This window comes from Panicum virgatum, chromosome 2K (assembly GCF_016808335.1).
Source record: "Panicum virgatum strain AP13 chromosome 2K, P.virgatum_v5, whole genome shotgun sequence".
NCBI lineage: Eukaryota > Viridiplantae > Streptophyta > Magnoliopsida > Poales > Poaceae > Panicum > Panicum virgatum.
In genome coordinates, this window is record NC_053137.1 from 20,105,696 (window position 1) to 20,130,466 (window position 24,771).

The following is a 24,771-nucleotide window of genomic DNA, read 5'->3' on the forward strand; positions in this document are numbered from 1 at the left end:
ATACACCTAAATCCTAGTGGAAAAAATACCTTACCTGACCGCGGCTTACCGCCGCTTATTGGCGGTGGCGGCCTACCGCCTCTCCAGACCGATAAATCGGCCTCCCCGGGCGGCTAACCGGTCGGGACCGGTAGATCTGCTACCGGTCCGGCTTACAGGTGGGGGAGACCGGTTAGCCGGGCTCCGCGTGCGGCAAGCCGGTGACGGGCGGCGGACGGCGGTTTCTGGCGGCGGACAGGACTAAAGGAGGGGGGAGCAGATGAGGGAGGCACGACTGAGCCTTCTGGTTCTCGGACGCCAGGTTAAATGCACGCTGCCGCGCGATGGGCCTTAATGGGCCGCCGTTTTTTTCTTTTTCTTTTTTTATTTAACATATAAATTCCGCAAACGATACTAAATGAACGAATTTTGAAAAAAATTGACACCATTAGATTCGTCGCACCTTGAAGTATTTTTAGGATTTTTTTGGGATTTTTTCCATTTTTTTTAAAATTTAAATTTAAATTTTGAATTTGGACCAGTTTCATACCGGACCAAACCGGAACCGGTCCGGACCGGTTTGACCGGTAACCGGTCAAATCGAACCGGTTACCGACGGTTTGGTGAACCTTGCGCAGAGGTGGGTAGGAAAGGCCGTGGTGAAAAAAAAAACGGTGGAGGGGGCGCGCCCTCGCGATTCAACAAGCTTGGGCGACGTTTTGCTTCATCAGAATTTTTTTGGTCAATCACTTTGCGCTTACATTTGTAGATTTTACTTGGTGAAAAATGTTTGAATTGTTTAAATTTTTTATAGTATAAATTTATAGTATAGATAAAAAATACAGCAGCTCGTGGGCCTAATTTTTTTCCCCTGGCTTTTTTTAGGCAACGATGTGTCGGTCACTCGTCAGTCGACAGTCGTCATCCAACATTGCGCCAAATCCGCCCAATCCCGAGTCGGACCGCAGCCGCTGGCTACAGACCAGTCTGTACCACCGAACCGGAGGAGGCAGGAGGCCAGGAGCTGCCAGCCAAACAGAAACAGGATTGCGAGAAGATGCCGCCGCCGCCGCCGGTCAATCCGCAGCGGCTGTCGCCGGCGGAGTCCCGGGAGCGGACGCTGCACTTCTTCCACGGCCTGGGCGTAGACGTGCCGCTCCCGGCCTCGGCCGAGCGCGCCGACGCCTACGCCGCGCTCGTCCGCGTCATCGTCTCCTCCGCCACCGTCTCCTCGTCGCGCGTCTCCTGCACCCTCACCATCTCCCCCGGCGTCGCGGTGAGTGCCCTGCTTCTCAAGTAGACTCTAGGGAAAAGCCCCCTCTCGATCTCGATCCATCACACTCTCTGCCTCTCCTGATTACCTCCGCCGGCCCGGCCGGCGCGGTGGGTGCAGAACCAGTACAACACGCTCCACGGCGGCGCGGTGGCGGCCGTGGCGGAGGCCGTCGGGATGGCGTGCGCGCGGGCCGCGGCGGGCGACAAGGAGATGTTCCTCGGCGAGCTCAGCACGGCCTACCTCGCCGCCGCGCGAGTCAACGTGAGCAGCAGTCTATGCTTGTTTTGATCTATATAGGCTAAACTTTATTAGGTGAAAATCATTTTAAACCTACAAGGTTCCGTCGCATCAGATATTTGAACACCAATTAGAAATATTTAATATAGCTTAATTAAAAAATCAATTTTATAAGTGAAGATTAATTCATGAGATGAATCCAATAAACTTAATTAGTTCACGATTTAAACATATAAACATGTGCTAATGATATCTTAGTAGATTCATCTCGCGAATTAATCTCAGGTTATGCAATTAATTTTATAATCAGCACCTATTTAGTCCTTTTAATTGGAACATAAAGATAGGAACTGAAGTTTAATCAGAGGATCCAAACACTCTAAACCTAAACTTTGGTCTAAATTAGCTTGGTTTTATGGACTAATGGATGAAACTAAATTTTAGTTCAAGGTGTAGTTCACCGGTTTGGATTAATAGACTAATTTTAGGTATAAAATTTAGTCAATGCTTTTCAAGCATGATCTAAATCTAAATGAGCTCCGAGGATCCGGGGTGCCCGTCGTGCCTAGAATATTTGCTTGTGAACTTGCATACCAGTGTCGCAAGAGATGAATATAGAATGGATAATAACTGGGATTATTTTGCGTGGGTGCCCCGGTACGGACTACCGATGAACGAATGGCTGCTCTGTTCAGCTCAAATAACAGAAAGGGGCCCCTAACAAAACCGGCTTGGGGATATTTTTCCCTTTTTGGTTTCATGTTGCTTTTTGTCACTTTCTATGCAGTTCAAAACCGCATCTCATTGTTTATTTGAGCATATATAACTTTAGGTCGTGTTTGGTTGCCTCCCGTGACATTTTTGAAAAAAACATCTTTTTACATTTAAAGTACTAAACATAGACTAATCACAAAAATAAACACAGAACTTGTCTGTAAATCGCGAGACGAATCTAATGAGTCTAATTAATCCATCATTAGAGGTTATTTACTATAGCATTACTGTAGCAATTTAGCATCTAATTACAGACTAATTAGGTTCATTAGATTCGTCTCGCCATTTACAGACAGTAGTCGCAATGAGTTTTTTATTTCATCTAGATTTAAGTCTCCATACAGGTGCCGGAAATTTTTTTTTGGAATTTTGGTTTTTACAACCAAACACGGCCTTAGTATACTTTATTAGAAGAGTTAACTTAAATAAAAAACTTGATAAATAAAGACCCTAAAAAAACTTGATAAAATTAAAAAAAATATGCACAGTACCTGGCCCTGGCCTAGCCTCCGGCCTGCCTCTTCAGTCTTCATTCTTCCTCCTCTCTCGTCGAGGCGTTTGCTGACCGCAAATCCTATCTATCTCCGAAACGTAGGAAGTCTAGTATCTACTAGTCTTTCAATTTAAGATTGGTGCCTATGAGCAAGTATAATAACTAGATGAGAGTTAGCTAAAATCTACATGGAGGAGAGAGAAAAGAGGTGAGAGAACGACGCGAACGCTTCGCTATACGCCCGCCCAAAGCCGGCGAAAATGTGCTCCCATGCTTTCGATTTGCTGCATATCCTGCAGTACCACTGCCGCACCAATGCACCACAAGAAGCAATAATTGCTAGCGGATCCCATCAGATCCCACCACTGTTGACGTGGATATTACTAGCCCTGCTCTGAACGCTCGTTCATAGTGCGATTTTCCTTTCCTCTTTCTCCCTCATCTTCGGCGTTGGATGTTGACCTGCGCGAGGAGGCCCGTTCTGCGAGTGGGAGTACCTTTTTTAGTTAAATACACCAGCGGTCCTAGAACTTGTCCCCAAGTGCCATTTAGGTCCACGAACTCGCAAAATCGAAATCTGGCACCCTGAACTTGTTAACTTGTGCCACTTAGGTCCATACCTCTTGACATGTGTCGGGTGCCGCAATTAGGGACACCTGTTAAGTCAACTAGGCCCACGGCCTCCTTCTAATCCGGAAGAAAGGAAAAGACTCAATAAAGCCCAGCACGCGGCCCATTCACATCCCCCTCGAACCCGCGGAACGATCTCCGTCTCGCTCGAGGGTCCCTCCCGGGCCCGCTGGACAATCTCCGGCTCGCTCGAGGGTAGCGAATCTACCCTCGAGCGGGTGATTCATTCTCCGCCTCGCTCGAGCCCCCCCCCCCCCCCCCCCCCCGGGACCCTCGACCGCGCGACACACTTCCGCCTCGCTCAAGGGTAGCGGATCTACCCTCGAGCGGGTAACTCATCTCCGCCTCGCTCGAGGCCGTCTCTCGGCACAAGGGACAAACGGCCCCGCCGCCCAACCACCCGCCGTACGAAGGCATTAAAGGCCAGCCACTTCGCCATGGCTCAAAGGACGGGCGGCGTCAGAACGCCACTCCCACAGTAGATGTGACCGGGGTCCCATCCGCTGACCCTGGTCATCACTCTGCCATCCCGGACGCTGTAGCAGTGCCTTGGGACCTGCGACGCGGGACAAGACATGCTCGGTACTGCTCCCGCCAACCTTCCGGACCCGCCCCCCACTGAGGAAGGGGTCCGGCGACGTCACGTGTCCCCCGGACCTTCTAGTGTGCACACCCGCGCTCCGACAGGGGGTCCGGGGCCGACTCGCGCCATTACTACCGCCGGGGCACTGCAGGACGACCGGCGCCATCCCCGCGGGACCAAGGACGAAATCTAGGACAACAGCAATGCGCGCCGCCTTCCCACAGTGTACTTCCTACAGTGTTCGACCACTGTACCCGCAATTCGGGGGAAAACGACGACTTCCGCGCCCTACACTCGTGTACGCCGCCCCGTCCTTGTGACTATAAAAGGAGGAGGCGGGCTTCCTTTAGACTCTCTCGCCGGAACTCTGGGCTCATCTGGACGCGAGGCTCTAACTGGACTCTAGCCTGCTGGTCTCTCTGGTTTCTATCTCCCAAGAGAACTCTCAGCACTACTGAGCACTCATCTCAACCGACTCCACTCCTAGCAGAGATTTGGGAGCTCCCCTCCCTCTCTCGCCTCGCTTGTATCCCCTACTACAAGCACCCCGGGTGCAAGATAATACAGTGCCCTCGCACACCCCCTTTGCTGGACGTACGGCCCCGCGGCCGGAACCAGGATAAAACCGTGCGTTACTGTGATTGCCTCTTGCATCATCATCTGGGACGAGGAAACACGCAGCATTTACTAGTTGGGATCCGGCCCTCCGGGTCGGGACACCGACAGTTGGCGCGCCAGGTAGGGGACTCTGCGTGATATTTTCTCTCTTTTTCCCATTTGATCTCCAGGAATGGCGAGCAGATCCAACCCATACCCTATGGGTGTTTCGGATCCGTTCCCAGCGGGACGCGTGATCTCGTTCGGGAGTCTCGAGTTCAGGGCAACCGGCAACGGTTACCTTATGCAGCTCCTCTCTCCCGGACGCAACCCCATCGCTCCGACTTCGCCAGCCCGGCGCAACAGGCGCTCGGGTCAGCGTTCGCGACAAGCACGCGCGGAGCGGCGTCGTGCGGCACGCCACAGCCCCCCCACGTGGGTTGAGGCTGGCATGTCGCAACTCAGCATCACGGCCAACGGGGCCACCGTTTCGTCATCACGTACCTCGGCGTCATCTGCGCCGACATTGTCACCTGCTGCGGCACTAATGCCTCCCAGGGGGGGCTTGACTTCGGCGTCGCCCTTCCCCTTCGGGATGCGCAACGCTGCCGCCCACGCCTCGTCAACCAGCGCTAGCTTCATCGAGCGTGGGGATCTGCCGGGTTATCATCTTCGGTCGATTCGCAGCCCCATCGCGTCATCTCCTGACGAATCCTACCCCGAGACGGCGAGCTCGATCACCGACGACATCGACTTCTTCATGAACAACTTCGTAGCCGAGGAGGCCGAGGACTACTCCGGGGTCCGCGACCCCGACGCTCTCCGCGCGTTCCAGCTGGCGACGGCCTACTGCCTCACCTGCTCCGAAGACTCCAGCGAGGGGGATTTCGATCCTTCCAGGGAATGCTTCATGGCGGACCTCGCGGACGAGCAAGACGACAACGCTCCAGCCAACGACGAGGACGGCGGGGCGAACGTACGGGCAAAGCAACCGGTGGTCCCGCCTGCAGCCCCTTCTTCGTCGAGTTCAGCGGCGCGACAAGCTCAACTGGCGTAGCTCAACGAGCTTCAAGCCAAGCTCGACGAGCAGCGTCAACAAACCCAGGAGCTACTCGCCGCACTCGAGCAGCAGCGTACCGCGCCTGGTACACACGCCCAGGCGCGCGGGACGTGTTGCCCGGGAGCGCATCCTGGCCGACGACAACGTCGATAAATCTCCGGAGCTGAAGACGGTGGGCGAGAAACTCGTCGCTGCGGCCTACCTACTCCAAGCTATGCCCGAGCCATCGACACCTTTGGGCCGCAACTTGCGCCGCGAGGCACAGGAGCTCATCGAGCAAGCTGCCGTGCAGCAGGCCGAGAGTTCTGCGTCTCGTATGTGCTCGAAGGCCCCGGAGCAGCATGATGGGACTGCGCGTCAGGACCGCGAGGTTTCCCTGCACACACCCCCAGCGGGGAAGGGCAAGGCAGCCGTAGCGCCCGGTGTAAGGGCACCCTCGGTGCACGAGCGCATCGGAAGAGTTCCCGTAAGGGAGCGAATCCGTGATATTCGCGGGCACGCTGGCGACGGCGACGCCCGCAACGTCATCAACGACAGGAGGTACACCCCTCAACGGGGTGGACGCTTCGACCCTGAGCATGATAGGGGTGAGTCACCGGAGCCTCCGGGCACTCGGGTGTTCAGCCGGGAGATTCGAACAGCGTCTTTCCCCCGCGCTTTCGACAACCCAACACCCTCGTCAAATACTCGGGCGAAACTGATCCTGCAGTCTAGCTCAATGACTACCGCCTAGCGTGCCAGTTAGGCGGCGCGACGGAGGACGCGGTCATCATCCGCAACCTCCCTCTTCATCTTGCCGACGCCACACGAACGTGGCTCGAGCACCTGCCTGCGGATCAGATCCACAACTGGGCCGACTTGGTCCATATCTTCGTGGGTAATTTCCAAGGCACGTACGTGCGCCCTGGGAACTCCTGGGATCTCAAAGGATGTCGCCAGAAGCCCCGCAAGTCCCTGCATGACTACGTGCGACGCTTCTCCAAGCAGTGCACCGAGCTCCCTAGTGTCACCCACGTCGAGGTCATCAACGCTTTCCTCGAGAGTACGACCTGCAGGAACTTGGTGCATGAGCTTGCCAGAAGCCGACCCGTCAACACCAATGAGTTGTTCGACGCCGCCACCAACTACGCCGCCGGCGAGGAGGCTGTTGGTGCCATTTTCAACGACAAATCAAGCAAGCGCAAGGATGATGCGCCTGCGGAGGGCGGCAACGTCAAGCCCAACGCCCCCACCAAGAAACAGAAGCGGGGGGGAAGGGAAAGAAGCCGGTCCCGCCGAACCAGCGCGGGTCGGGGTAGGCAGAGGACTCCGAGGAGGCCTTCGCAGCCGCCCCAGACCGCAAGGGACCTCGAGGCCCCCCTCGAGGCGGCGGTGGCCAGTTCGACGACATGCTTAAGAAGTCGTGCCCTTACCACAAGGGCCCCATCAATCATACCCTCGAGCAGTGAGAGATGCTCAAGAAGTACTATAACCGCGTCGCGCGTCGCGACGAAGACAAGAAGAAGGATGCGGGCGACAAAGGTGGAGACGACGAGTTCCCCCCAGTGGAGAACGCCTTCTTCATCTTTGGAGGAGCAACGACGAATATGACTCCTCGGCAGCGCAAGCGTGAGCGCCGCGAAGTCATTTCTGTCACTAAAGCCACGCCATCCTACCTCGACTGGTCGAAGGATACCATCGCCTTTGGCCGCGAGGACCACCCCGACTACGTCCCGCATCCGGGACGGTATCCACTCGTTGTCGACCCCATCATCGACAACACTCGCTTCTCCAAGGTGCTCATGGACGGAGGCAGCGGCCTCAACATCATGTACGCCCCCACCTTGGAGCTCATGGAGATCGGACTGGACAAGCTTCGCTCCAGCAAGTCGCCATTCTATGGCGTTGCGCCGGGGAAGCGAGTCCAACCCCTCGGCCAGATCGATCTGCCTGTGTGCTTCGGCACAGCAGCCAACTTCCGCAAGGAGGTACTCACTTTCGAGGTGGTGGGATTTCGAGGGTCCTATCATGCCATCCTTGGTCGTCCTTGCTACGCCAAGTTTATGGCCGTCCCCAACTACACCTACCTCAAGCTCAAAATGCCGGGTCCGAAGGGCGTCATCACCATCGGCTCTTCGTTCGAGCACGCCTACGAGTGCGACGTCGAGTGCGTTGAGCGCGCGGAAGCTCAAGCGGAGGACGAGGCCCTCGCAGCCACCCTCGACAAAATGGCGAGCGAGGCCTTGGACTCCACGCACCGACACGCCGGGAGCTTCGAACCCGCCGAGGGTATCAAGAAGGTGCCCCTCGACCCGAGCCACTCCGACGACAAGGCGGTGCAGATGAGCGCCACCCTCGATGACAAATAGGAAGTGGTGCTCGTCGATTTCCTCCGCGCCAACGCAGATATCTTTGCGTGGAGCCCCTCGGACATGCCTGGCATACCGAGGGAGGTCGCCGAGCACTCTCTTGATGTCCGACCCAACTCTAAGCCGGTGAAGCAACGCCTGCGGCGCTTCGACGAGCTCAAGCACCGGGCGATCGGCGAAGAGTTGCAGAAGCTTCTGGCGGCCGGATTCATCAAAGAGGTATTCCATCCCGAATGGCTAGCTAATCTAGTATTAGTGAAGAAAAAGAGTGGAAACTGGAGGATGTGTGTGGACTACACTAGTCTGAATAAGACATGTCCGAAGATTCCCTTTCCTTTCCCACGAATTGATCAGATTGTAGATACTACTGCGGGATGTGAGCTCTTATCCTTTCTTGATGCTTACTCCGGTTACCACCAAATCAAGATGAAAGAGTCCGACCAGCTCGCGACCTCTTTTATCACACCTTTCGGCATGTACTGCTACATTACGATGCCCTTTGGCCTCAGAAACGCCGGAGCTACCTATCAACGGTGTATGCTCCACGTTTTCGGAGACCATCTCGGGCGGAGCGTAGAGGCATCGCTTACCCGTACTCCCATTCTTACACCACCTACAGGCGGCGAGCCCCTCTATCTATACGTGGCTGCAACGACCCATGTGGTCAGCGCGGTGATCGTGGTTGAAAGACAAGAGGAGGGTCAGGCTCTGCCCATCCAGCGGCCGGTGTACTATATCAGCGAGGTGTTGTCTGAAACCAAGACACGCTATCCGCAGATTCAGAAGCTGCTCTACGCAGTAGTGTTGGCTCGACGCAAGCTGCGCCACTACTTCGAGGCCCACCCCGTCACCGTGGTCTCGTCTTTCCCTTTGGGAGAGATAGCCCGCAGCCGGGAAGCCGAGGGTAGAATTGCCAAATGATCTGTGGAGCTGATGGGAGAGACTCTCACCTACGCCCCCCGCAGAGCGATCAAGTCCCAAATCTTGGCTGACTTCGTGGCTGAGTGGACGGACACTCAGCTACCCCCATCACAAATCCAGGGCGAATGCTGGACTATGTACTTCGACGGGTCGGTGATGAAAACTGGTGCCGGTGCCGGCCTCCTCTTCATCTCACCCCTCGGAGAACACATGCGGTACGTGATCCGCTTGCATTTCCCTGCTTCGAACAATATGGCGGAGTATGAGGCCCTCCTCAGTGGCCTCCGCATCGCCATCGAGCTCGGCGTCAAACGCCTCGATGCGCGCAGCGATTCTCAACTCGTCGTCGATCAAGTCATGAAGGAGTCTAGCTGTCATGACCCGAAGATGGAGGCATACGGCAACGCGGTGCGCCGCCTCGAAGACAAATTCGACGGCCTCGAGCTCAATCATGTCCCGCGCAGGTACAACGAGGACGCCGACGAACTGGCCAAAATAGCCTCGGGGCGGACCACCGTCCCCCCGAATATCTTCGCCCGCGACATCACCAAGCCCTCCGCCGAATTCAAGGACCCGTCGGAGCCGGGTCCCTCGTCCACCGGGTCCCCCGACGGGAACCCCCCGGCGGACGGGGTCGAGCCCACGGACATCGACTTCGGGACCACCTCCGCGGACGAGGCCGAAGCAATGGAAGTTGACGAGGCCCCCACTTCGCGAGACTGGCGCGTCCAGTGCTCAGGCGCGGCGCCTCGCCAGGAGGGCCAAGTCCTTCGCTCTAATCGACAATGAGCTACACAAACGTGGCCCCTCGGGTGTCCTGCAACGATGCATCCCCATCCCCGAGGGCAAGGAGCTGATCCGCGACATCCATGTTGGCGTATGCGGCCACCACGCCGCGCCACGCACCCTCGTGGGTAACGCGTTTCGGCAAGGCTTTTACTGGCCCACCGCGGTCGCCGACGCCACTGACGTCGTGCGGACTTGCGAGGGTTGCCAGTTCTACGCTCGAAAAACACATCTTCCGGCCCATGCTCTGCAGACCATCCCCATCACGTGGCCGTTCGCCGTGTGGGGGCTGGACCTCGTCGGTCCGCTGACGAAGGCGCCCGGGGGCTTCACCCACTTGCTGGTGGCGGTCGACAAATTCTCCAAGTGGATCGAGGCTCGACCCATCGGCAAGATTAAATCCGAGCAAGCAGCTCTATTCTTCAACGACATCGTCTTCAGATTCGGGGTCCCGAACTCGATCATCACCGACAACGGCACCCAGTTCACAGGCAAGAAGTTCTTGGCGTTCTGCGACAGCTTCCACATACGTGTGGACTGGTCGGCTGTGGCACACCCACAGACGAACGGGCAAGTGGAGCCTACCAATGGCATGATCCTCCAAGGACTAAAGCCGAGAATCTTCAACAACCTGAACAAATTCGGCCGGAGGTGGCTCACAGAGCTGCCCTCGGTCATCTGGAGCCTGAGGACGACCCCGAGCAGAGCCACGGGCTTTTCTCCGTTCTTCCTGGTCTACGGTGCCAAGGCTATCCTCCCCACTGACTTGGAGTATGGATCGCCGAGGCTTAAGGCATATCAAGAACAACGAAACCAGCGAGCTCGCGAGGACTCACTGCACCAAGTGGACGACGCTCGAGACATGGCGCTCCTCCACTCTGCGCGCTACCAGCAGTCCTTGCGAAGGTATCAAGCGCAGAGGGTCCGGCGCCGAGACCTCAACGAAGGGGACTTGGTGCTAAGGCTTCGACAGGACAACAGGGGCCGCCACAAGCTCTCACTTCCATGGGAAGGACCGTACATAATCGCCGAGGTGCTCAAGCCCGGCACGTACAAGCTGGCCAACGAAAAAGGCGAAGTCCTCACCAACGCTTGGAATATACAACAGCTACGTCGTTTCTATCCCTAGAATTTCAAGTTTTTTGTGCATTTTCTCGTACTCGCATCTTCAATTTCCCGAAATAATAAGTACGCTTTACTGATTTATTTTTGGGAACCGTCTGGGCCCTCGAAGGCTAGGATGCGCGTTAACACTGAGGTACACCCGGCTTTACCCTCGGCAAAGCCGAGCCTCCCTCGGGGGCTACTACGGGGGGAACCCCCGAACGTCCCCAAAAAGTCGCCAATGTTTTTCGAAATATTTCCGTCTCGACCCTAAGTTTCTCGTATCCTTGGAAAAAACGCACGCGAGGCATAAGCAACTACGGTACGGGGCCGGCCGAGTCGTGGGGCCGCCTACGCCTCCGGGATACGGCACCCCCCTCACCACCCTACGCCTACGTTGCTTATGAACGCGAACCCCCTTGCAGACGTCGTCCAAGTCGCATACAAGAACACGGGAATAAAGTAAAGGAACACAGGCTCGAGCACACAAGGCCTCGACGGGCCACGCACTCAAATTACGAAACAAAATCTTTTATATTCATAGGATGCGATTACAAAGCGTGACTACGATATAAACACTAATCTATTTACAACGGGCTTCGAGGCCCAGCTTTCCTACAGGCTACCATCCCCCCTTGCGGGCCCTCAGGGGCGTCGAACTCGGCGATGGGAGGGATGTTCGCTTCGAGCTTTTCGGCGAGGACGGCGGCGAACTCCTCCGCGGCTGCGTCAGCTTCATCCATGATGGCCGATGCGGCGTCCGCGTCAGCATCATCGGGAACGACGTACCCCGACGACACCCTTTGGAGATCCATGAGGTAATGCGTCGAGGCCACGGCGAGAGCCCGCAGGACACCGAGGCGGAAGGTGCTCTTGGCGTGTTCGGCAATCCGGCCGCCTAGCGCGCGCAGGCGGCTGATCACTGAACTGCCCGAGACGACACCCTCCCCCTCGAGCTCTTGACACACACTCACGGCGGTCTGCTCCAGCTCAGCAAACTCCATCTGTGCCGCCGTGAGCACGGTATGGACCGCTTCCTTCGCCGCGGTCTCGTCCGCCGCCTTCTGCCTCAGCTCTGAGCAAAGGAAACCGACGTCAGTTACGAAAAGTAACAAATCAACGAAAAATCGAAGGTACTCACCCGTGATATTCTTCTGCGCCTCCTCCCTCTAGGTCCGGGCGGCCTCTTCGAGCGAGGACAGCGAGGCTTCCTTTTCTCTAAGGGCATCCCCCATGTTCTGGAGGGCCACCTCCTTCCCCTCGAGGGCCTCGCCCTTTCCCGGAGGGTCCCAGCGAGCGCAACCACGGCCACCTCCTTATGGAGGAGCTCGGCCTTCTGCTGCTCGAGCGTCACGCTGAGGCGCTGCAGCTCAGCGCTCTGCACCTCCGCCTCGCAAGCCCTCTCCTCGAGCGCCGTCCGAAGGCGCTGCAGCTCGGCAGCTTGTGCCTCGGCCTCCCGGGCCTTCTCCTCCGCTGCCGCCCTCTGGATGTCCCGCTCACTAGCAATCCACGCCAGCTCCTCCTCCAGCGCATGCTGGCGCGCTCCCAGATCCGCCATCTTCGCGTTGGCGTCAATATTCTTGAGTACCAGCTCGGCGTTGTGCTGCCCGAGCTGGCTCAGCTGGGAGTACAGCCGGTTCATCTCAACGCTCTTTTCGCGCGAGATTTCCCTCAGCTGCTGCAAAAGGGGAGGACGTGGGTGAAGACGCGTAAAAACTAAAACTGAATCTGAGCAATTTTCGGGAGGGAAATACTTACCTGGCTGACTTGGTAATCCGCATTCTGATGGAGCTGATAGGCGCGATCGAGGGCTTGCAAAATCTCCCGACCCACGCCCATCTGTTTATTCCAGGCCTCCTCTTCCTCTTGCTCCTTGCGGAGGAACTCCGAGGGGACCCCGGACGGAACGACCGCCCCGAGATGGCCCCCCTCGGACGTCCCCGCCTCGAGCGTGCCCGCGCCGGCAGACGCGAACTCGGCGATGTGCGCGGCGGCACTTGCCGCAGCAGCGGGGTCGATGTCCATCGAGTCCCCGTACTCCTCGCTGCTATCTGGCAGCTCCACCACCGCCGTCGCGCCCTCCTGCGCCGTTGGCACGGGTACTACCGCAACGATACCCTCGTCCCGGGCCTCGGCGGTCTCCGAGATGGGAGCTCCTCCCACCCCTGGCGCCTCTTGCGCCGTCTCTTCCTCTACGACACCCTCGCCCTCAGCCCTCGGGGGCTCGTGGACGAGGGTATCCTCCTCTGCTTGGCCGGCAGGGCACTCCTGCTCGCCCACGCCAGCTTCTCCTTCCGTATCCGGTCGGGCGGCGCCGGCCGCGTCGCCCTGACCGGCCTCAATGTCAATGGCCGCCTGGGCGGCACCACCGGCACCGCCCCGGCCAGTCTCCTCGGCATCGTCGGCCTGAGCAGCCGCTTCGGCGCCACCCTGGCCGGCGTTGCCTTCCTCTTGTGCCCGAGCCTGCTGTGCCGCCCGGGCCCCTCGGGCCAGGGCCTCCCGTAGCCTCGCGGCCGCCGCCTCGAGATCCACAGCAGGCTGGGGCTGCGGCGCCGTGTGCGGCGTGCTGCGCGCCCCGGTCTTGAGAGCCTTGGCCGGGGCGAGCTGCACCGCATCTTTGGGAACGGCCCCAGGGCTGGAAATCAAGAGACGCGAGTTGAGGACAACGGGATCAAGAAACCCACCAAATACATAACAAAAACGAAATCCAAAATACTTACCCAGATCGAGCACTCATGCTCCGCTTCCTCGTGGCGCTCCTTCGAGCCCGGGGCATCGAGCTGTCCCTCGAAGACTGCCCCGAAGGCACCCCCCTCGTGTCGGCCCGGTGGCTCGAGGCTGCCAGCACGGACGACTCCTCTCCCGCCGCAGCCTCGACGCCACGGATCAACACCTGGGGCGCGGGCGTCTCCTCGGCGGCCGCCGACGAGGATGACTCCCGCGCCGCAGCCTCGAGGGAGAGATTTGCCGATGGCCCCGCTACGGCGCTAGGCTCCTCTGGCACCACGGTCGCTCCCTCTTCTTCGTCCCACAGGTAGAACGGTGGGGGGCTCGCGCCCTCCCCGTCCCTCCTCGGAGCGTGGTCCTCGGCGTCCGAGGCCTCCTCCTCGTCCTCCTCCGAGGACTCGGGTGTGGCGGGTCGCGCCTTCCCCTCCGAGCGAGCGAGCTTGCACGCCTTGTCGTGCCTCGCCTTCCTCTTCCTTTTCCTCTCGGCTTTTGTCTCCGCCGCGTCCTTCGGCCTCTTCATCTTCTCCGCGTGGAGGCGATTGATCAGGCGCTGTTCTGGGACCGGGGGCCTCGAGGTGCTGCACCTCAACCCCTGTAAAACACACCGGAGATAGGGTCAGGAAAGGGGAATTACATGACGCACGACGAGTTCGAAGCCAAAACTTACCAGGGAAATATACCCCGGCTCGGGGCGCATCTTGATCCTCCAAAGATCCGCGGGATCTTGGGGAAACTCTGCCACCGCGTACTTCGCCCTCCGGGCAGAGTTGGTATGGGAGAGAAGCTTGCTCGATGTCCTCGAGCCTTCGACCTTGCTCCCGGGGGCGAGCTCGAAAATCGGCAGGGCCCTTTCCACGAGAGGGATAACCCTCTGCCGGTGGAAGTTCGCGATGACGGCCGCTGCCGTCAGCCCCTTCTTCGCCAGACGCACCAGCGCGTCGGTGAGGCCCTCGAACTTGGCCTGTTGCGCTGGGGGCGACACCGCCCCAGTCCCACTTCGGCGGTCGCTCCCGGAGAACTTTGTTGGTGAACTCCGGAAGCGCGCCCTTGTGGTTCCGAAGGTAGAACCACCCTCGGCTCCACCCAGCGTTGTTCGTCGTCATCTTGCTCGTGATGTAGAAGTTCCTCCGGGTCGGGCGGACGTGGAGCGTCAGGCCACCGGCGCGCGCGTACCGCCTCGGCTGGTTCCGCGCGTTCTCGACGAAGAGTTCGCCGCGGAACAGATGAACTCAGAGGTCCCGGTGGGCCTTGATGCCGAGGTACCCCTCGCAGACGGCGACGAAGACCGCCGCCTGCGAGATCGAGTTGGGGCTGAAATTGTGCAGCTCCACCTCGTAGTAGTCGCATAAGGCCCGCATGAACCTGCTGACGGGAACGCCGAAGCCCCGCTCGTGGAGGCGCACGAAGCTCACGACGTAGCCTTGCGGGGGCCTCGGCTCGGTCTCGTCCGGGTGCGGGGAAATCCACGCCGGCGCCCCCAAGTCCGGGTTCTGTGGCAGCAGCCGGTCGGCGACCAGCTGCTCCAGGACCGCCACGGTGGCGGAGGACTTCCCCCACGACAAGGGCTCCTGAATGTCCGACATGTCTTCGACTCGAAGGGGGACGTGGGAACGAAAGCTCTGGATGGCTAAGGTGCTTCTTTCTCCCTTCTCTCTCTCTCTCTCTCTCCCTTCTTCCTTCCGCTCTTGGCTGTGGGCTCAGGATGCAGGGGTGCGGAGAAGGCGAAGCAGAGTAAAAGCAAATGGCCAGGTGAACCCGGAACCTCCCCTTTCTCTTCATATTTATTTACCATTACGGGCGCATCCGTAGCCATGGCCCAAATCTACCACATTGAAGGCGGTAGATTTTGCTATCGCTGACGGGTGGGTCCCACGACCGCAGAGTCTCCCACGCGCGCACGCGACAATAAATGCGGCACGGTAACCGGCGGGCGCGGCGCGACTGTTGCGCTGTCCCATCCGTCAGCCGCCGCCCACGCCGCTTCGCTTGCCCGAGGCGGACGCCTGAAAAGGTGCGCCCACGCCGTGCCGCCCAAATCGGGCCACGTCGCCCGCTACCGGCGGAAGACCCGCGCGCGCGTGGCTCGCGACTCTGCGACGTTTTCAGACCACGACGGAATATTCCTTCATAGGGGTCTCTCTACCCTCGAAGGAATCGCATTTCGAGGCCTTACTGATCAGGGGGTCGAAGCCTGGCCCTTCAGGGGGTTCGACAGGCGCCCCAGATCACCAGAGTCAGGGACTGCGGGGATGTGCCGTACAAGCTACCCTCGAGCGCGGAGTTCGAGACATCCTACGCAGTGTTCAAGGCCAGTCGAGCGTGCCTAGAAGGGGGATCCCATCGAGGGAGAGCATCGAGCCCTCGGACCCTATCGAATGGGTTCGAGCCCCGCCTAGTGAACCCTCGCGAGCGCTTTATGAGACGTGTCTATGGACCACGAGCCGACCCCTATCGAACGGGGCACGGATGTCCGGTTGAACAACCCGCTAATAGCTCACTGAAGCAGCCATAGCTCGCGGCCCGGGCATGGGTAGCATGGTGTGCTTCACCCCTCCTCCCTGCGGAAGGGCGACGAGGGTCGTAGCCGAAGTCGAGGGTTTCCCCTGAACGCCTTCACACGGGCCTAGGCTCGGGGGCTCCTCGCACACCACGGTTCAAAACCACACCCTCGAATAAATCGACAACCGTCCCTTATGAAGCTCCACGCGTAAACCGAACCCGCCGCTATTAGCGTACGTTCCCCTAACGGCTAGAGCTGAACGCCGGATCGCTGTACCAGCACCGAGAGTGCCGAGGCCGGCTGAAAAAGTGCCGATGCCGGCTGAAAAAGACGCTGGACGGTCATCCCAGTAAAGCTACCCAGCGGGACAACGTTTATAGCCCTTGGACGAGCACAAACTCTCCTCCAAGGCCTCGGGGGCTACACCCGCGGGTGCGCTGACGCGCCCCCGCGAAGGTAACTTCACACATATTCGAGGGTCGTAACTCTATGTACACCCCTATACCCTCGGTAATCCTCCCCGCAGAGGAGAAAGGGGACTTTATTGTTCAAATGCAAATAAAGATTACAAAGGGTCACCGGCGCGAAGCCATCGAAAGACACAAACACGTTGCCACCTACGTAGCAATTTTCCCTGTCTTGGGGAGAAGCGAGCGACGAAGAAAGGCACCGAGCCCCTAGCTGACGCAGCAGCGAGGCTGCTAGGGATGCGAGAAGCGGCCCCCAGACCTCACGGGCCCAGCGGGACGCTCTCCTCGCAAACCCTCTTCTAGCGTCTCCTCCACCGAAGACCATGCGGGGGTTCGAGCTGGCGGACAGCGCCCTCCGCACCGTCTCCCCGAGAGCAACCTTGTCGCCGGGGGGACGATGCGAAAAACACCCGCCGGACCTGGCGCCAGCGCCCCGGTCAGGCGTCTCCATCCCCCTTCAGGCTAGGGGACATCGCGGAAGCATGACCCCACGGGCCCAATGCTCTTCTGCTGATACCACTGAACCTGAGGGATGGAGCGCACGCCCACTCCGGTCTTCCCCAACCGCTCGCAAGCATTCTTTTAGCGCCAAAAGCCTAAAAAAGCCAGGCCACCCCATCTGGGGCCGGTCACAAAAGGGCAGAGAAAACATTAAAAAATTAGGGTGATACTGGAAGAAAGAGTCGGGAGGCTGGAGAAGAAGGGAAACGCCACGACCCCTATTTATAGCTGCTCCGGGCACAAAGCTTCAAGCTTATCGAAGAGCGGAGGCTTGTATCGCCCATGACGAAGCGGCGCTCCACGAGCAAAGGGTGTCATCGGTCCCCGCGCCGAGACACGACCGAACGAAATAAAGCGGAGCTGAGCCCCTGGATGCTAAGCGGTGCAGCATCGGCTCTGGCCGGATGCCCTCGAACGGTGCGCCGTAAAGCAACCAGGAACGCCGGGGCCAAGGCCCTACGTACGGGACAGCGCGATGGGAGCACCAGCTGCCAAGCAGCGGGCACTACCATCGCCCTGGCCCCCCCCAGCGCGCGGACACGTCTTGTCCTTCAAACAAACAAACAAAGAGGCGCGCGCCTCGAAGTACTCCCCCTCGGGCGTACTACCCCGACCGGCGTGATGTCACATCTGCTGAGCCGGCGCTTAGGCACGTCTGGCGGGTGCGCAACATTGACTGATCACGTCAAAAGGGAAATCACCGAATCACCCTTTGGCCGAATCCATTGACTCGACCAAAGCCTCGGGGGCTACTGTCGGGTGCCACAATTAGGGACACCCTAATCGGGGTACTAAGACCGCTTTTAAAAACACAAACACCTGTTAAGTCAACTAGGCCCACGGCCTCCTTCCAATCCGGAAGAAAGGAAAAGACTCAATAAAGCCCAGCACGCGGCCCATTCACATCCCCCTCGAACCCGCGGAACGATCTCCGCCTCGCTCGAGGGTCCCTCCCGGGCCCGCTGGACAATCTCCGCCTCGCTCGAGGGTAGCGAATCTACCCTCGAGCGGGTGATTCATTCTCCGCCTCGCTCGAGCCCCCCCCCCCCCCCCCCCCGGGACCCTCGACCGCGCGACACACTTCCGCCTCGCTCGAGGGTAGCGGATCTACCCTCGAGCGGGTAACTCATCTCCGCCTCGCTCGAGGCCGTCTCTCGGCACAAGGGACAAACGGCCCCGCCGCCCAACCACCCGCCGTACGAAGGCATTAAAGGCCAGCCACTCCGCCACGGCTCAAAGGACGGGCGGCGTCAGAACGCCACTCCCACAGTAGATGTGACTGGGGTCCCATCCGCTGACCCTGGTCATCACTCCGCCATCCCGGACGTTGTAGCAGCGCCTTGGGACCTGCGACGCGGGACAAGACAGGCTCGGTACTGCTCCCACCAACCTTCCGGACCCGCCCCCCACTGAGGAAGGGGTCCGGCGACGTCACGTGTCCCCCGGACTTTCTAGTGTGCACACCCGCGCTCCGACAGGGGGTCCGGGGCCGACTCGCGCCATTACTACCGCCGGGGCACTGCAGGACGACCGGCGCCATCCCCGCGGGACCAAGGACGAAATCCAGGACAACAGCAACGCGCGCCGCCTTCCCACAGTGTACTTCCTACAGTGTTCGACCACTGTACCCGCGATTCGGGGGAAAACGATGACTTCCGCGCCCTACACTCGTGTACGCCGCCCCCTCCTTGTGACTATAAAAGGAGGAGGCGGGCTTCCTTTAGACTCTCTCGCCGAAACTCTGGGCTCATCTGGACGTGAGGCTCTAACTGGACTCTAGCCTGCTGGTCTCTCTGGTTTCTATCTCCCAAGAGAACTCTCAGCACTACTGAGCACTCATCTCAACCGACTCCACTCCTAGCAGAGATTTGGGAGCTCCCCTCCCTCTCTCGTCTCGCTTGTATCCCCTACTACAAGCACCCCGGGTGCAAGATAATACAGTGCTCTCGCACACCCCCTTTGCCGGAACCAGGATAAAACCGTGCGTTACTGTGATTGCCTCTTGCATCATCATCTGGGACGAGGAAACACGCAGCATTTACTAGTTGGGATCCGGCCCCCCGGGTCGGGACACCGACAACATGGCGCCACATGGCATGAATATATACAAAAAAACCCTCCAAAATTGTTATCTTCTACCTTCACCCCCTCCCTCTCTTTCTCTCTCCCCACGCCTCCCCTGCTGCCCTCGAACTCCATGCTCGCCGCCGCCCCCCTTGGAGCTCGCGGCCACCGCCCCCATGGAGCTCGTGGCCGCCGCCCCCTAGAGCTCGTGAACTCCATGCTCGCCGCCGCCCGTGGAGTTCGCTGCCTCCGCGGCACGCCGTCCCTTGCTCGCCGCTCCCTCTGCTCGGTCTCGAGCCGGCGGCACGGCGGAGTAGGGGCCCCATCCCCGTCGGTGCAGCAGGAAGAGCTGGTGGCGGCGGCGCATCCATGGCCAGCTCGGGAGAAGCCGCCGCCCAAGCAGGCCAAGCCACCCGAGGAGCCGGATGAGGAGGAGATGGCCATGGGGGAGCATGAGGAGGCGCAGGTGGTCACGGCCTTCATGGAGTCGCTGGGAAGAAGAGGGCCACTGCTCCTCCCACGCCGGCCTGCTCCTCCGCCCTCCCTCCCTCTCCGAATCCAGGTGTTGGCTGGTTTATTTTGCAGGGCCATGGCGGCGGCGGGATCTTGGGCCTCAACCTTGAGCCCAGCGGGGAGCTTGACTCCGACGAGCACGAGGCTCGACCTCGCACCTCGGCTCTGCTATGCTCCGCAGCGGTGGCCGGGCGGCGCGGCCGGGCAGCGGCCATGGCGGCACCGACGCGGTGGGGCGGATCGGGGCGCCGTCCCTAGTCCGCGCCGCGCCACGCCCGACGCCGCGCACTGCTCACCTCCGGCTATTCCTGGAGCGTGGTGGAGGTGTGCGTCGGCGACCTCCGGGGTGGGCGGCTGTGGATGCAGGTGTCGGAGTGGCCGTCGGCGGTGAGAGAGAGGTGAAAGAGATGAGGAGGATGTAGATATAGAAGATGATAAAACTCAAGGGTTTTTTTTTGCATTTATTCATACCCCTTGAAGGGTTATGGACCTAAGTGGCACAACTTAACAAGTTCGGGGTGCCAGATTTCGATTTTGCAAGTTCGTGGACCTAAGCGGCACCTGGGGACAAGTTCGAGGACAGCAGATGTATTTAACTCTTTTTTTAGTAGTGCGAGTGGGAGTACTTGAAAACAGGCAGGATGGGACAAGTTCAAATGTAGCAGTTTGTTTGCTTGCCGGCTGTAGGAGTGTAGATTTTGGCTTCCAACTTCAAACTTGAGGTTCTCTCTAGTGCTTCATTCAATTTTAATTCCATTTAAACCACAATACTTCTTAGTTAATTAATAAAATGAGATTCAATATGCTATGTTTTATTTTCGTAATAAATTTCAATATTTTAAATATTTTAATTCAACATTTTAGATATATCATTTCAGCATCTAGATATACTATTTCAATATTGCCGATAATTGTTGAAATAATTTATTCAAAATGTTGAATTTGCTTTTAAGAAATGTTGAGTCTATTATTTTAAAAAGTTGAATACGATTTTTTTTTTGAAAATGATCGTTGACTATCACTGCTGTTGGCAATTCTAGCATGGTTTAGATATAAATGAGAGCCAGAAAAAAAAAGTTGATACCATACCAACATAGGCGGAGCTGCCCATACCGCACGGTGGGGCAGCTGCCCCAGCTACTCCGCGGCACGAAACCCCCCTCCCCTCTCTTCCCTGCGATCTAGTGGCTCTCAAATCAAAGCTTGCGGCAGCGTCTAGATGACTAGACGTCAGACATCATCTTGTGGTTACTTGAAGAAGACGATGAATAGATATGGGCCGGGAGTAGATAAGTCGATAATAGCCCATTTGGTGGGTCGGGTGATCCTATATGACATTAGGTGGGTGGTGTGGCCCAAGATGACGCTTCAGTTTTAAAACACCTAAAGAATGTGGGTATGCCCAAACGGGCTAGCTCTTTTATATGCGTTTGTGCAGCTGTGCATGTTGAGGCATCACATAAATGCATGCTTTGCTTGTAGCATTCAGATATGGCACAAGACATTCACTGGAGCCTCTCAACGTCTTATATCCTAGCAAACTAATAGAACTATAATACATGTATAATACATGCCTTTATGGTTATGGGATTATTCATGTGTTTCCATGATCTTTGTGATGCATCGATGGTGCTCATCACGAATGTAAATGGGCCACTGAACTAGTTTACCTTGTATGACAATTGGTTGAATTAAAGATGAAACAATCTCATTTATGTTTCTCTATGACCAAAGCGGCAACAACATGACTGCTATAGCTAGCGAGCAAAGCCGCAATTGTCGTAGGAACTAGACAAGGTGGATTTAGCATTTGCACCATTCAAAATTGATGTAAATTATATTTCTTTATGACCAAAGCGGCAACAACATGACTGCTATGGCCAGCGAGCAAAGGTGGATTTAGCATTTGCACCATTCAAAGTTGATGTAAATCCTGCCCCAGCTAAAATTTTTGGCCAGCTCCGCCACTGCATACCAACATGATGATAAGCTCTTAGTTTGCTATTATTAGCTAGTACAGCAGTCCATATGGTTCTTTTTTTTTTTTTGAAAAGAAGCAGTTCATATGGTTCTAGAGCATTCATATGCTCCTACGGTTGTTGTCCTACACTATGATTACGTAGTCCTGTGATCTTGTTTTGTTCAAGCAAACGAGTGCTCGTGAACAGAGAACGAGACGCTCCAGGTTTGTGGGCTGATTTGGGCCTGCTATTGGGTTGTTATTGCCATCCGGAAGACAAATTGAACCCCCTTCTGGAAGTTTTTTTTTTTTTGGTTTGCCTCTCATTGGCCTTGCAGCTCCATCCCCAGACCTGCCACCCGATTTCCGGTTGGTGGCCAACACCATCTCATTTATTAACTCACACGTCCACCCACACCAACCCCTCGCGATTAATAAGACGGACTCGCCCCGATCGCAGCCGGCGAGTCGGCGACCCCTGCCGGATCACCGAAAAAGCGAGCAGCGCAGGTGGCGGAGCAGATGGCGGAGGGGGAGCCGAAGCAGAAGCTGTTGCCGGCGGACTCCCGGGCGGTGGCCCTAGCGTTCGTCCGCGCCCTGGGCGCCGGCGCGCGCCTCCCGGCCGCGGCCGACCGGCCCGACGCCTACTCCGCGCTCGTCCGCGCCATCCTCTCCTCCGCCGCCGTCTCCACCTCCCCGGGCCCGCGGGTCTCCTGCACCATCGCCGTCTCGCCCGCCGTGACCGTGAGCGCCTGCTGCTGCTGCTACTGAGCGCCCCGTTGAAATTTCTGTCTTCTGCTCTGCTGCTTCTTACCTACCCTGGCGCTCTCGCCTGGGCTGTGCGCGCAGAACGGGTACAACACGCTCCACGGCGGCGCGGTGGCGGCCTTGGCCGAGGCCGTCGGGATGGCGTGCGCGCGGGCCGCCGCCGGGGACAAGGAGATGTTCCTCGGCGAGCTCAGCACCGCGTACCTTGCCGCCGCGCGCCTTGACGTGAGCTTCTAACTAAATCCTCGGCACCACGATGCATTTTTTATTCCCAATAATTTCGACCTCCATACCATCCGGCGTCTATTGAGTGGGTTATTCCTTTGCAGCTTGTGATACCATGGGGGAATCGGGGTTGGGAAACTTGCTATTGCTTCTTTAGTCAGTGAATAATCCAGTTAATGGGTAACTGTTTGTGTGTCGTTTTACAACCTTTCAGAAATGGGGTTGTTTGATTGAGTGAGGTCTGATTGTTGCAGGACCTCTACCAAATATTTGAGCTCATGGTTCTTAAAGTTCGATCGCATCCATGCTGATGTTGACATCTATTTTGAAACAGGGGGTCTAATACTAAATTTGGCTTTTATAATGATCATAAGAGGGTTTTCATCCTCAAATGATCCAAAGGTTAATAATTTTGATTTGAATACTGTAAATTTTACTTTCTAAAAGCTTTTGTATTCTTTATGATTTATAACATGAGAAAAAGGACTAGAGAACTAGAGATAGTCACTACTAATTCTTCATTCATTCAGTATTAATCTGTGTTGTACAATTGTGTCTTTGTTGGGAAATTGGAATATGATCAAGCGAACCCTGAAGCTCGGCAGCTCATTTAGCTCTAAATTATGGGCCTTGTTTTGGAATAAATCTACCAGATGCCACTTCATAGGTCTATGTTCTTCAACGTGCTACTTGCTGTGAGGCGGTGAAGCCCCTCGTCAGTAAGACGTCAGTAGCCTTACATTTAACTCGCCTAGTCATGCAATTTCAGTTGAGTCCAGTACATGATGTCATGACAGCAGGAGCAGTATGAAAACCAAGTACTAAGTTATCTTAACTGCTGATCCACAAGAGAACCTTGTAGGTGATGATCCCATTGATGTTGCTGCTAATAGTACTGCTATCAATTGTTGCCAATTCAATAAACTCGGGAAGGGCACCATATAACTTGTGTCTTAACTGTTGCCATAATTTATTTTTCTGTGCTCTCTGTACTAAGGTTGCTAAGTTTATTTTCAAGCATTACAAAGCCATTGAGTTCTTTCCTCTTATTTTCAGATATTTTATCATGTCAGAGTGCAATCCTGTATTTGTTCCTAATATCCATTATCCGTGTTCATGCAGTCTGAAGTAGATGTTGAAGCGCAGATACTGAGGAAGGGCAGGTCGGTCGTCGTTACCACTATCGAGTTCAGACTGAAGGACACCAAGAAGCTCTGCTACACATCTCGGGCCACCTTTTACATAATGCCCGTGGCAAGCCTATGAACAATCAAGTTTACATGTGCAAATTGTTGTATTTACAGTACCAGTGTTGTATTTTGTATAATTAAATCAGAGAACATATGCATGTCGTATTAATGATGAAATAAAACCATATCAATCCATGATGCCATGCTGCCGCAATTGTTCCCTGATGATTTTTTTATAAAAAAAAAGCACTAGTAACTGTTGGGGCTAAGAGCAATGGTAAATTTGCAGTTTTCACAAGATATAAAAGTCACCTTGTATTAACTTTTGCTCCTATGGTTCCCAACGGTTGCAGCGGAAAAGATTGTGTTCTGACTTATCATGGATGTTGAAGATTATGATCAGGTGATTCTTTCTTTAAGGAGGTCAGAAAATATCTCTTGTGTTACATCGGCGTTCCCAACTTCACCAAAGAAGGGAGATGTGAGTCTGAGGCTCGATTTGACCAAGTTTGCAACTAGAGGGGCTTTGAAGAGCCCTCATTTTAGGACATCGAGTCGTCGTGACTCGTGTGAGAGACAGAGGACATCAAGAGGGTATCTCGAATCTCGATATGGTTGACTTGAGAGGAGGAAGATGTCAACTCTGTTCGGCAGCTCCAGCAGCCTCCAGCTCAACAGTGTTTTCTTCTCACACCGCTCCAGCGCCAGCTTCCAGCCACTAGTCAGCCAACAGTATTTTTCTTTCACACCACTCCAGCCACCAGCCCAGCGACCAGAGTGGTTCTCTCTCTCAACCTGAAGCTCTGAATATTACTGATTGATAGATGATCTTGCACCTGATTACAGTTCAGTTATACTCAACTCACGCATTACATTGTCTGCGGGGCCCCGCATATCATACACACGCACACTACTTTGGAGACGTACTGTCGCTTCCCACCATCGACGTCGTCACCACTAGTTTACTAAGTACTTGATGTTTGGGCTGCTTCAGGGGCGGGCCAAGATTTTGGAGATGGGTATTCAAAATTTCAAGTAGTGCAAAACAAAAAAAATTAACAGCCC

General features: G+C 56.5%; 1 protein-coding gene and 1 long non-coding RNA gene across 3 annotated transcripts; both read left to right on the plus strand.

Annotated features, from left to right (window-relative positions):
• Positions 1-906: 906 nt before the first annotated feature.
• LOC120670714 lies at positions 907-23,909 on the plus strand. Of its 2 annotated transcripts, none has more exons than XM_039950869.1 (3): positions 907-1,255; positions 1,373-1,516; positions 23,639-23,909. In XM_039950869.1, the coding sequence occupies exons 1-3, from the start codon at positions 1,037-1,039 to the stop codon at positions 23,780-23,782; spliced, it is 507 nt and encodes a 168-aa protein (XP_039806803.1). In that variant the 5' UTR covers positions 907-1,036; the 3' UTR covers positions 23,783-23,909. The 2 variants fall into 2 exon arrangements, with proteins under 2 accessions (XP_039806803.1, XP_039806795.1); XM_039950861.1 differs by lacking the exons at positions 907-1,255; positions 1,373-1,516 and adding exons at positions 21,604-22,267; positions 22,373-22,516.
• On the plus strand, positions 1,523-2,736 carry LOC120670730. Its single transcript, XR_005673341.1, has 2 exons — positions 1,523-2,324; positions 2,665-2,736. It is a non-coding gene; the product is annotated as an uncharacterized LOC120670730 (long non-coding RNA).
• Positions 23,910-24,771: the final 862 nt, after the last annotated feature.

What these genes read in the sequence shown, in the direction of transcription:
- LOC120670714 (XM_039950861.1), top strand. Translation starts at nt 22,046, where the DNA reads ATGGCGGAGGGGGAGCCGAAGCAGAAGCTGTTGCCGGCGGACTCCCGG. An exon ending in CCGTCTCGCCCGCCGTGACC is followed by an intron (nt 22,268 to 22,372) that starts GTGAGCGCCTGC and finishes CTGTGCGCGCAG; the next exon opens with AACGGGTACAACACGCTCCA. An exon ending in TTGCCGCCGCGCGCCTTGAC is followed by an intron (nt 22,517 to 23,638) that starts GTGAGCTTCTAA and finishes GTGTTCATGCAG; the next exon opens with TCTGAAGTAGATGTTGAAGC.